Source organism: Panthera tigris, chromosome A2 (assembly GCF_018350195.1).
Source record: "Panthera tigris isolate Pti1 chromosome A2, P.tigris_Pti1_mat1.1, whole genome shotgun sequence".
Classification (NCBI taxonomy): domain Eukaryota; kingdom Metazoa; phylum Chordata; class Mammalia; order Carnivora; family Felidae; genus Panthera; species Panthera tigris.
In genome coordinates this window covers 31,926,194-31,938,232 of record NC_056661.1, presented here as the reverse complement: position 1 = coordinate 31,938,232, position 12,039 = coordinate 31,926,194, and the positions used below count along the sequence as shown (strand labels likewise).

The window sequence follows — 12,039 nt, the reverse complement described above, 5'->3', positions numbered from 1 at the left end:
CCAGATCCTTGTGCTCACGTCCTGGCTTCCCCGGAAACGGCGTGCGCAGGCTGGTTTTGCCTTCCCCACTGGTGCCATGCTCCTGTATATGCCCTTCGTTCCTCCCCGTAACTGGCAAAGGCAGATGCAAACCTCGGGTGTGAGCCTCACGTCCTTTCTGACAGTACATTCTGCAGGTGAGGCTTGACTTTGTGTTTTGTTCAACCAAGTCCAAAGGAGACTAGAATCAGAAAGAGCCTGCTGTCCGTGAAAGACACAAAGGAACATTTTTTTAAATGGAGGGATTTGGATGTTACTTTCACATTTTAGGGACGCACAAGGGAAAGGCACGTCATGATTAGTTCAGGGTCCTGCCCCCAAACTGAGCTCTGTTGTCGGTCTCAAAGGGATGGTTCGCTCCCTGATTGGCAAAACTCCTTCCATCAGGAGAATTGTGACTTCACTTGGTCATGGCTTGTGGTCTCTGTCCTTCCTCTCGGCCTCCGAGCTCTTCCTTACCTGCTGGCAGCCAGTCCCGTGGTTGGAAATATGGGCTAGTTGATCAGCATCCTCCATCACACATTACACATAAACAGAATGTTTCCGTTTATGTGACTGTGTATTTGCAGTATAAGTGTCTTCTTCCCAGGGTCCTAAAGATGTTATGAAGAAAGTAATAAACATGTTTCTCATGTTTGCTAGATCCCTTGGAGTTGGAAATCACCTAGATATACAGAGCAGTGCCAGAATTCCGCCAGCTGTTCTCCTAGACCATCCATTAACCCCTGTGTAGTGAGCACCTGCTATAACCAGGCGGTCCAGGTCTATACCTCGGCCCCGCTGGTGCTTCCTCTAAGCCCCGGCATCTCCCAGCCCCATCGAGAAGCCTCCATCTGGCCAGATTCTCTGAGCACCCCTGACCTCCAGCCTCCACTTCTTATTCCTTCTTAGTTCCTTATGGTGGCCTTACCAATTCCGCGCTCTCCTCTGTCTTTGCACACATGTTCAGGTTCATGGCTGCCTTGGCAACACAGGAATCTCCCTCTCTCTAGGTCCTCAGCCCTTCTCATCCTGGCAGACACACTGGGGTTGTTTGCTGGCTCCTTGATGTCTGAGAGACCACACACGTCTACAAAAGTGAAAGGGCAGAAGCAGGGCATCGCGAATGCCAGCGGTAGCCCGCCAGATCCTAACCGGCACCATAACCAGGGCTACCACTGAGAGAGGACAAGCCCAGAGGAAAGATGATGAGCAGACTGCCCATGCCTTGAGTACATTGTCTCCAGCCAGATGAGTTGAAATGCTCAACTCATTTGAGCATTGAGTCTTAAGAGTTTGACATCTTAAGACTCTTAAGACGTTAGGCGGGTAGACCGTGTTAAGGCAAGAGCTGAACAAAGCTTCACCTTAAACATCCCCTTTGAATGGCCTCACAGAAACAAAAGCCTCAAAGCCCAGGCATTTGGGATACTGACCTTGATATTTCTTTCTTTTTTTTTTTTAATTTTTTAAATGTTTTGATTTATTTTTGAGAGAAAGAGAGACAGAGTGTGAGCAGGGGAGGGGCAGAGAGAGAGGGAGACACAAAATCTGAAGTAGGTTCCAGGCTCCAAGCTATCAGCACAGAGCCCCACAAGGGGCTCGAACTCACGAAATGGAGATGATGACCTGAGCCGAAGTCACTCAATCGACTGAGCCACCCAGGCACACCTGACCTTGACGTTTCTAAGTCACAAGGAGAGACTATACCATTGTTTGGGAGTGTTGTGCAAAGCTGGGGAGAAAGCATGCTCGTAAACATGCTCGGTTGTTTCTCCAGAGGAGCAAACGTGGGACTCCAACTGGCAATTTAGGAGGCTATGTCCACTGCCCATTTAAGGACTTAAACATTCCCCAGAGCAAGAACCCTGAGACATGTAGCCAACAGATAGCACATAGTAGATGATGCACTGAACTTTACTCTTAAATCTCAGTGATGCACATCGACTCAAAAGTCAGCGTCTGGAAAAGGACTGGAAATGATCAGATGGAAATTTCCCTCAGAGTAGAAGAGCTGAAACGTTTGTTTATTTGATTATCAAAATGACAGCTTCTTTAGAGAAATCATAATAGACCCACTCATGAACCTGTTAGATATGAAAATTTCCATAAGCAGCTTCTTTTCTTCACTGGTAAGTTAGAAAGCATGAGATGAAAAGTGTTTTGGTTTTTTTTTTTTTCTGATTAGTTACCTCGAGAATGTCCTTATCACTTTTAGATCTTCATTTTAGGCAAATAATATGTGAGTCATGCTGAACTATTGCATTCTTTTTTCCAAGTCGGTTCCATTCAAATCCCCAGATAAGAAAAACGCACGTAGGAAAGGGTGGGATGTAGCTAATCTAGATGTTAACAGGATGTTTAAGGCATCGTATTTGGGAACTCCTTTGTTCCCTTTCATTTGAAGGGCAATAGGCATGGGTCACACCAGTAGTGCCCCTCAGATGAATTAGTATCAGCGATGTTAGTGATAATTTAACTGTTTCCCTTGTGTTGGCATTGTCCTCAACAGACATCTGTCCATCTGTGTTGGAATCATGTGGGGAGAGGTATCTAGAAAGCTTTGTGGTGGGGCGCCTGGGTGGCGCAGTCAGTTAAGCGTCCGACTTCGGCCAGGTCACGATCTCGCGGTCCGTGAGTTTGAGCCCCGCGTCAGGCTCTGGGCTGATGGCTCGGAGCCTGGAGCCTGTTTCCGATTCTGTGTCTCCCTCTCTCTCTGCCCCTCCCCCGTTCATGCTCTGTCTCTCTCTGTCCCCAAAATAAATAAAAAACGTTGAAAAAAAATTAAAAAAAAAAAAAAAATAGAAAGCTTTGTGGTTACTTACACCAGGTTGGAAACACTAGTTATCTCCCATAACAGTACCTACCTCAATGGTTGTTAGGATGATTAAATGAGACATTGCACGCACAGTCTTAGAGGAGTGGGTGGCACATTAATGAACGCCAGGATACTGTGCCTTTTCTCATTCTGCCTCTGTAGGTTGCTGTCTACTTTTAGACTGTCCCTCCGATGCCATGCAGATTACTGAATTAGCATTTTCATCAACTCTCTTCCCCCCCCCCCCCTTCATATTAAAGGACAGCTTGCTTGGATGATTTGTATGTTGAAATGATTATCCCTATAGGTGGATTTGTTTTAAGTTCATCCATGTTCATCACCATTATGCCTCTTTCTTCATTAAGCACCTTTTCCCACCCAGGAATCTGTATCTTTCAAGTTCAGCCTTTTTCCTACAGATAAATACATCCTTGACGCCCGGGGCTGTTTTCCCATCCCTGTAAACGTCATCACTGTCCGGTTGCCCATACTGCAAACCTAGGAGTCCCTCCTGAGTCTGCCTTCTGCCCTGCACCCCATGGCTGATCCACCACAAACTGTCATTTCTACCTTAAAAAAAATAGATCATAAGTCCACCAACTTCCCCCACCCCAATACCTCTGCAGTCTATTTAGTATCACCATCACCTCTTGCCTGGACCAGTGTACTAACTCTTCCTGAGCAGTTTTACTATTTCCCTTCATGCTGTATGCCCATCCATTGTCCTCTCAGTAGCCAGGGTAGAATTTCTGAAGCAAAAATCAGACCGTGTTTTGCCCTGATTTAAAACTCTTCTGTGATTTTTCCAAATCCAAATGCATTATGACGACCTGTGAGCTCTGCACGGTCTGGCCCTGGGGGGAAGCCTCAGGAGCCCTCTTGCACCCATGGCAGCCTGTGTCCTTCAGAGCACTCATTTCTGTTAACAAGCATGCATTTGTTTTTTGTCAACATTGCAGTGTTTTGATTAACACTGGCCTGTAAGCTCCGTGAGGGCGGGGAGTAGTCAACTTCGTTCATCACTGTATTTCCAGCCCTTCGCACAATTTTTGAAACTTAGTAGTTGCTCACATGTTTGTTGAATAAACACGGAGGAACTCATCCCAAATTCCACTTGTGCCCCTTTGTTATTTATTCGTCCAAGGAAAGTTTCTAAGGACCAAAATTAGTCACTAAAAATAGAGATTATTCTGTATGCAAGTCATTAGACCGGTGGTTTGTAGGAATATTTCTAGGAGCTTCCTTTTAAAAACCTTCCAGAATTATGTCCCAAGTCTTTATTTATGTCAAAGCACCATAGGTTGAAAGATGGGTATTTTTGTTTTGATCTGAATATTCAAATTGGGCTCCTTTCTTCCTCACTGTATGCTCTGTTAAGATCTCCAGATTGACCTCTCCAAATCATAATACTGTCATAAGATGAAGCCCAAACGAAACCAGCAATGTTTCCCTTTCCTAAAGTAAAAAGTCAGGGCCAAACCTATTAATATACATATTTCAAAATAATCTATTCGCTACTATTGAAATCTTTACAATGATTTGTGTTTACTAGAGAAAGAGGTCTGGCACATTTATGAATGATATAACTTTGGACATGCTTGGTAACAGTGGTTGAATTAATACTAGGCTACGTGTTTTACGTGATGCTATTTATCTATTAGGCATGAAAGGGCACTTTGGTAATTTAAGTTAACAAAATCACAAAGTTAGTGAGGGCAATAAGAACTATTGAATAGGGGGTGATGACATGAAATCTATTCCTATTGCAGTTTCACATTTTGTTCTTCATTCTTAAAATCATTTCCCTCTAAAAGTCAAGAACGTTATATTGGGAAGTAATGTGTCTTGAAAATCTGAGCCAGCAAGCTTATGATCCAAGTGGTAATGACTTCTGTAATCGCTAATGAGGCAATGGACGTTGAATATCTCAGTGCACTCATTGGGGCCAGCCTCTTGCCTGTTCCACAAGAAGCTGTCATATCAAATTTTTGTCCTGACTCCGTGGGCGCTTTGATTCCTAGACCTTTCTGAGAAACCTAATCTGAAATCAAAGTCAAGTTCCTTAGATGTGGTCAGACAAGGTCACATTTAAAACAGTTCAGTGAACTTGCAGATCAAAGTTGAAAGGTAATGCCCCCCTCCCAGAATTGGCACAGACTTACCTGCCAGCTTACCTTTCGGTTTCTAATGTGGCTTTTTCACCTCCTTCCCAACGGACTGGGAAAATGAGAGTTTATCCTCTGAAAAATGGTAGGAGAGTTTCCTTAAATCATTTCATTAGGAAATTGGACACAGTTGTATTTTGGAAATGCACATTTATCCACATCAGTGAATCGCAAGGCATTTGGTTGAAGAAGTATCCTGATCCTGCATAAAGTGAGTTGTGCGAAAGGCATCCTTTCTAATTCATAGGAAGATTTTTTAGAATCCCAGGATGTCATGGTAATTTCAGGTTCATTGGCTTTATTTTTTGGCCAAAATTGTCAGGATTTACCCGCACTCTTGAAGAACCCAAAATACTAGGCAGGATTGCTGCTGAAATACTACGGACATTTTTTTTCCCCGAATGCTATCTTCTTGCCGTGTAGAGCGTTGAGATATTACCTTAAATGGTGTTGGAAAAGGGGGGAGACGGTGACTCTTGTCAGGTATGATCTTAACATCTCACGACACGGGTTTTTATCAAACTCCATGTGATTTAAAAAAAAAAAACACAACAACAACCTTGCCATTGCTTTATATTTCAGTGTTCTGTCTCTTGTGGTCGAGGGCATAAACAACGAAATGTTTACTGCATGGCAAAAGATGGAAACCATTTAGAAAGTGATTACTGTAAACACCTTGCTAAGCCAAGTGGGCACAGAAAGTGCAGAGGAGGAAGATGCCCCAAATGGAAAGCTGGCGCCTGGAGTCAGGTGAGCAATGCTTCTCCTCTACGACTGCTTCCTTACCTTGGGCCACGTGGCTGACACCGGCGTGTTGGTTGTGTTTGTCTGCACAGGTTTGGTTTTTCAGAGGGGAGCTTGGGGACGGGGAGGGACGACTCTTTCTGTCAGGATAGTTGTTACCTGGCCGAGTGGATTCCACCCTCGGGGCCTTGGGTAACACCTACAGTAGGATGGTTGTGAGAATTAATTCTAAGTAGTAGTAGATATGGATGTCAGACGTCTAGCACGGAGGGGCCCTTTAATGCTTCGCTGATGGCATTTTTATCATCACTCACCACTTAAAAAAACACTAACTCAGATGGCAGTAAGGTTGACTCTGGTCACCTCGCAGGGACTGGGTCTGAATTTACCTTTGAGGTTCTTAAAGAAAGGGCTGTCAGTGTGAAGTATTATAGCGAATGTTCTTAGATACAGCAGAAGTGGGAGACAGACGTTCTCTCTCATTTGCTAGCTATGTGACCTTGGGTGATCTGTTTTCACCTTCCGGAGCCTACTACATTTAGCTCTTATGAGGATTTAATGCAATAATGAATGCCAAGTACTTAGTTCAGAGGTCTTAAATCTAAGAGGCTCTCAAGAGTAGTATTTGGTGTGGATGAATGTGATGTGTGTATCAGATGGGGAAGGGGTAAGTACCCAAGAAACCGATTGCAGTCAGACTCCGCTAATTCTAAACATTTGATAATCTAGCCAGCAGCTGGGTGAGAGAGTTTCCCTGTTGGATTCAACAAAGAACTCCAGAAGCTTCTATTTATCTATAAATAATTGTTGTGTGAACTGAAGTCTCTGACACGTAATCCTTGAAGCTGATCTCTTTACTCTGTACTTGTACATTTTCTCAGCTCGGTTGAAGGTGCTTACCTAATAGTAATAAGGTGCAGGGGAGCCTGGGTGGCTCAGTCAGTTAAATGTCCGACTTCAGCTCAGGTCATGATCTCACGGTTCATGAGTTCGAGCCCCACGTTGGGCTCCTCGCTGACAGTGTGGAGCCTGCTTGGGATTCTTTCTTTCTGTTGCTGTCTCTGTCTGTCTCTGTCTCTTTCTCTCTCTCTCTCAAAATAAATAAACTTTAAAAAGTAATAAGGTGCAGTTTCATATATTCTGTATATAATGTTGCTCTTCCCCTCCACTGATGTGCCTCAGTGAGGTTTTACTGACTTTGTGGTTCTCCTGTGCAGTGGAGAATCACACAGCTGCCCCTAGGAATAAATAGAAAAGTAGGTTCTAGGTTGGCACCCTCTAGATTTGGTTCTTTCAGAGCCTTGATCTCGATTCCCTAAAGCCTCAAAGAAGCTTTGGACAGTTGTGTTAACATGGGGAGGAGTTGGGAACCCTCCATTTCGATGTGACTAACGGAAAGTTCCTCTAGCAATGTGAGTTTTTCCTAAAGGCTCTGAGCTGTCACCATTGCCCCACATGCACGCCCTCCCCCCACCATAGCCACTTCACAGAAATGTAAAACATGACCTGCATCATTCCCTAGAAGAGTAGCCTCATCCTTCTCGAGGCCTTTATCGGAATGACCTGTGTGTTTGTGTTTGTGTTTGTGTTTTAATTCAACAATCCAAGCATCGGTGCCCAGCCAGAGCTAGTTTCCCCTCTGGCTTCCCTACAGGATCAGATTTCAAGGCAGCGTTTCATATTGGTCTTCCTTAACGGTTTGTCTGAGTGACTGCTGTCCTCTGTAACTTCCAGCCCTTTTATTTGGGGAGCTATTCAATTCATGTAAAAGCCTGCAGCTAACATTATTTAAGATATTGCACTAATTAGCTTGTCCTCTTGTAGACTTTCATGCTCTGTTGCTTTTCTTTATGTTGCTTGGCCTCTACTTATCTATTTGCATCATGCCCTGAATATTAAGTTTAGAGCACGGAGATGATGCTCATTTTATAGGGCTATGTATTTGACATAGAGACAATTAAAGGAATCTTTCACTCTTTACTGGTAAACACAGAGTGAGTTTTAGCCCAGCATTCTGTGGTCTTTTGGGGAAGTCCAAAATTCTTTACAAAGCTGGGATGATTAGGTTTGAACCCTGTGGGGTTTTTTGAACATAATGTAATAGGATTATCAGACTGCCTCCCCAGAAAAGACTGCACCTGTTCAAAATGATTGCTTAGAAAAGTCTGGTCACCTTTGTAGAAAAATGCAAGTAAACACAGTTATGTAATGGTCTGTGGCCAGCTTTGAAATGCCCTGATTTGATCTGTAGAAATGAATTATAAAAGCGGGCAGGACAAGGTGCTGCGTGAGTAAAATCTGACTTGTGCAGTTTCGAAGTATAGCTGAAACTAATCAGAAGCAGTGGTTGATGGAGAAAGACGGTCTGCGTGGTTAAAGACTATTGGCTTACTAATGATCCAATGGTAAACAGAAATGTCCCTAAGGCAGGGATACTGAAGCAAGAGTAATGATTACCCATTTGCAACAGTGGTTGGAAGATTTTATGTCTGGTTCTTCTGTTTTCTGCCGGTAGCTATATCCTAGTCATCTCTTGTTGAAGGTAGGAAGAGGAATGAGTGCAACTTCTCATCATGTTGAAATGTCTGATGGTGACAAGACGTGTAGAATGTTGGGGTTGGCAACGGGTACGCTGTGTTAATCTTCATAGTCTCGCCCTCAAAATTGGTGCTTTGAGATTTAAAGGGGAATGTTTCATTTCTCCATCTTTTGAAAATCTTGAATTTGTCAAGGAAATTTTTCCAGTAAAAGGAGAGCTTTTACTGGAAGACATCCAATAAGGACAAACTGAGGGCTGATGGGGGGTGGGAGGGAGGGGAGGGTGGGTGATGGGCATTGAGGAGGGCACCTGTTGGGATGGGCACTGGGTGTTGAACGGAGACCAACTGGACAATAAATTATATATTTAAAAAAAAGGAAAACATCCTCACTAAAACTGTAAAGCATTTTTAGAAGCTCATGTTCAATTTGTGTAGATGCTTTTGATCAAGAGGTAAGGGATGCACATGAAATTTTAAGACAAAAATGAGCCTCGAATTCTTGACTCAGTTTGAGAAATGTGAAGGCTCGGTAATCCCATGAAATAGAAGCATTCCTGAGTAAAAATCGTTTAATCTATCCTATTCTTCTAGAAAGGCTTTCCAAAAAAATGAAGGTCAGAAATAAAAAGATTAAATGAGCAGATTAGAGTAAAAGTAACACTTTATCGTCACTCATCAGTCATGAATCTACGCAGTGGAGTCATTCATCAGTCCTGAGATGCATGTGTCTCTCACACCTTAACCTCACTGTTCTCAGAATGGGCCTAACAGCCGACAGAATGCCATGATTTAATTACAATAGACCTTTTTTGTAGCGATACAAAACATTATGCTTTGTCTTGCAATCAGCGGTGCCTTAGGTTAAGGGAAAATAACTAATTTTTAAAAGCTCTCCACCGTTCATGCCAAAATGCAAACTGGCAAGTTGCCTTGTGAATCCACCAGCCATTTTTGGTGAGGACTTTCCTTGTGATTCCAGTGAGAGCAGCTTGGTTTTGGTGTTTGATTCTGAAGTATTTTGCAAGCATTTAATGCAGAAACATGGCAAACGTGTAGCTCGTGTCCTTTGAGAAATCAAGGAAACCATGTGCACAGAGTCGGTGATGAGAAAGGGTCGCTTTCGTGCTTCGAGTTCTCCATTGTTTTGTTTGTATTTGAACTGTGAGCACTGATGTTGATTTGTGTGAACACAGGCTTCTCACCCACACTCTTGCTGACGTAGTACGGAAGACTGCATCATATTAGCACCATATTTTAAAACTGGAAGCCAAATTCTAATCCACAGTAACCATGGTACATTGCCTAGGGCAGAATTCACTTTGGCTGCTTTTGGGTTTTGTTTTTGCTGGAGTTGGAGTGATTATCTCTGTTCCTTGCCGTATTTGTGCACGATCTCCCTAAAAGGTTTATTAGGAAGTACAAAGATATGTCGTGTGCCATGCTCGGCATGGAGCTAAGCCCTCAACTAGGGGGTGATTTTGTCCTTTGGGACATTAGGCAATTTCTAGAGACAGCGTTGGTTGTCACAACTTGGTGGAGGGCGGGGAATACACCTGGCATCTAATGGTTAGAGTCCACAGATGCTGTTACACTTCCTACAGTGGATGAAACAGCTCCCAGCAAGAAAGAATTATTAGGTTGAAAAACCCTAGTACAGAGCCAGGAACATAGTAAGTGCTTGGTAAAAGGTGGCTATTATCATTGGGACTGTTCTTATGTATTAAAGTTGGTTCCGAGAGTTCTTTTTCAAGCTAGTCCCTCCTCTAAACAACATCACCACCATAATTTCAGCAGTAATTCTGGAAGAAAGTATGTAAACACTTTCCAGTTTTCAGGTATATAGGATTCCCCACACACCAGAGGGTGCACAGAGATTCTTTTTATCCGTGGAAATAAGTGTCAAGGCCCCCCGTCAAGTTGGTGAGGACTGCACACCAGCTAGCAATGCACAGTACCGAGAGCAGACAGATGAAACATAGCTCCCGGCTCAGTAGTTTGGAACGAAAAACACCTCCTTTCAGACCTGCGCATCCTGTGCCGGAATGATGGCAGAGGGAGCACATTAGCAGAGACTGCCCGACCTTTTTCTTTTACAAACCAACTAAAGCCTGTTCCAAATGGAACCAGAAGCATTAAGCACACACATGTGCACACAGCACAACCCTCACCACCTCCAGGGTCACGCAGAGGTCTTTCGGTTGCTGTTTTATTCACGAGGTTTCCATACACATCGCTCAGAATTCTCCGAGCAAGCCTGACTGGCTGTGTATGCAACTCATTGCCTCCCTTGAGACACAGTGCGGGCAGAAAAGTGCAACCCAGAGAGTTCACTCGGATGCAGCCTATTACATTCAGAATAAAGATGACCGTAGATGCAGGATTCAGAAAGGCAGAGCTCGTCCCTCACATGCCTTTAAGTCGTGTCAAAACTTTTATTTTTTATTTCACACCTGGCTTTGACATTATAAACAGAAGCCACGACGGCATGTTATATAGTTGAACTTTCCTGTGTCTTTGCCTTTTGAAAAAGTATTCAACACTGGAGGAAGTGATTTTTTTTAGTTTTGGATACTTATGGCTCTTAATACCTTACCTTCGTTGAACCATAAGTAATTTACTCAATAACAATAGCATCAAAAAGAGGTTTCATTTATTTAGAGCTTGAATAGGAGACACTCTGAAAGTCTTTCATGGTTTTTTTTTCCTTTTTCTTTAGGTTATTAAAACGTTAGGAGACTTTGAATATATATCAGCCCTATGCCATGTTCAAATTTGTTTACCTAATGGTTCTTAGTCTTTCTTTGTATTTCCATTTCGATACACTGTTCTGGAAATGTACTCTTTTATATTTAAGACCCCAAATTCAAATGGCAGCAGGGTTTGTAGTCGTCATTGTTTGTTGTCGAAGATGACGCCCTTGGAACATTTCTGTCATTCATGGGATGACACTCCCAAGTTACAGTTCCTTCATTTCCAGGGTAATCAATGGGAAACATACGTGTAGCTCCCGTGAGCCTTAAAGGGTCATTCTCTGTAGACAAGAGCATTACTTGTCTTCAGGGGCCCTCCTATTCCACCCAGGACACAATGACTTTAAAAGTCTGGTTCCTTCTGGGTCACAGACTCATTCAATCCAATTAATACAATTAAACCCAAACAATAGCAGCTGTGTTGCCTCAAAATATTTCCTTCTCTTTAGCTAGCTTTGATGTGAACATTTGAGCCCCTCCCTGGCATAGACTCATCTGAAATGATATGATTTCCCGAGCTGCCCTCTAAAGAGCACCAACTATTTTCTTAAAATATGAAATGATAGGGCGCGAATACCTTTCTAATTGAAAGGATCATGATTCTATTCTTTAAGACTTCCTCTTAGAAATACAGCTTTAATGTATGCTAAACTTGTTTTCTCAATGCCAGACAAATTAGCAGAGGCTGAGCTATCGCAAAAACTCAGGAACGATTTTAAATAAACGCAGTAATATGCTGTTCTTTCCAAGCAAATGTTGCCTTTGGTTTTTAACTGTCAAAACCTTAATAAAGACAATAATTCTTGGCCCGCCCGTAAGTGAGATTATGAAACCCAGCAATGAGGAAACCATTAAAAAGTTAATTTAAAGGAAAGTTAATTGCAGATTTAATATGGCGTTTTGCAACTTGGTCAACAAAATGCTTCAGCCTGATTCACAGTATTTTTCAGGGGCTGGAAACATGACGCCCGCCTGAAGAAATGGTTTTTCCTTGTCAGTTTTTA

At 43.0% G+C, this 12,039-nt stretch overlaps 1 protein-coding gene across 2 annotated transcripts in view; it reads left to right on the top strand.

The window, feature by feature from the left end:
• ADAMTS9 (ADAM metallopeptidase with thrombospondin type 1 motif 9) overlaps nt 1–12,039 on the top strand; it is a 161,006-nt gene that overhangs the window by 112,028 nt on the left and 36,939 nt on the right. The window contains exon 29 of one of the 2 annotated variants that reach the window (XM_007084435.2): nt 5,584–5,751. The exons of the other annotated variant lie outside the window; for it this stretch is intronic. Coding sequence (XP_007084497.2) covers nt 5,584–5,751 — 168 coding nt within the window. The remainder of the gene's footprint in view (nt 1–5,583; nt 5,752–12,039) is intronic. 2 annotated transcript variants of the gene reach the window in all.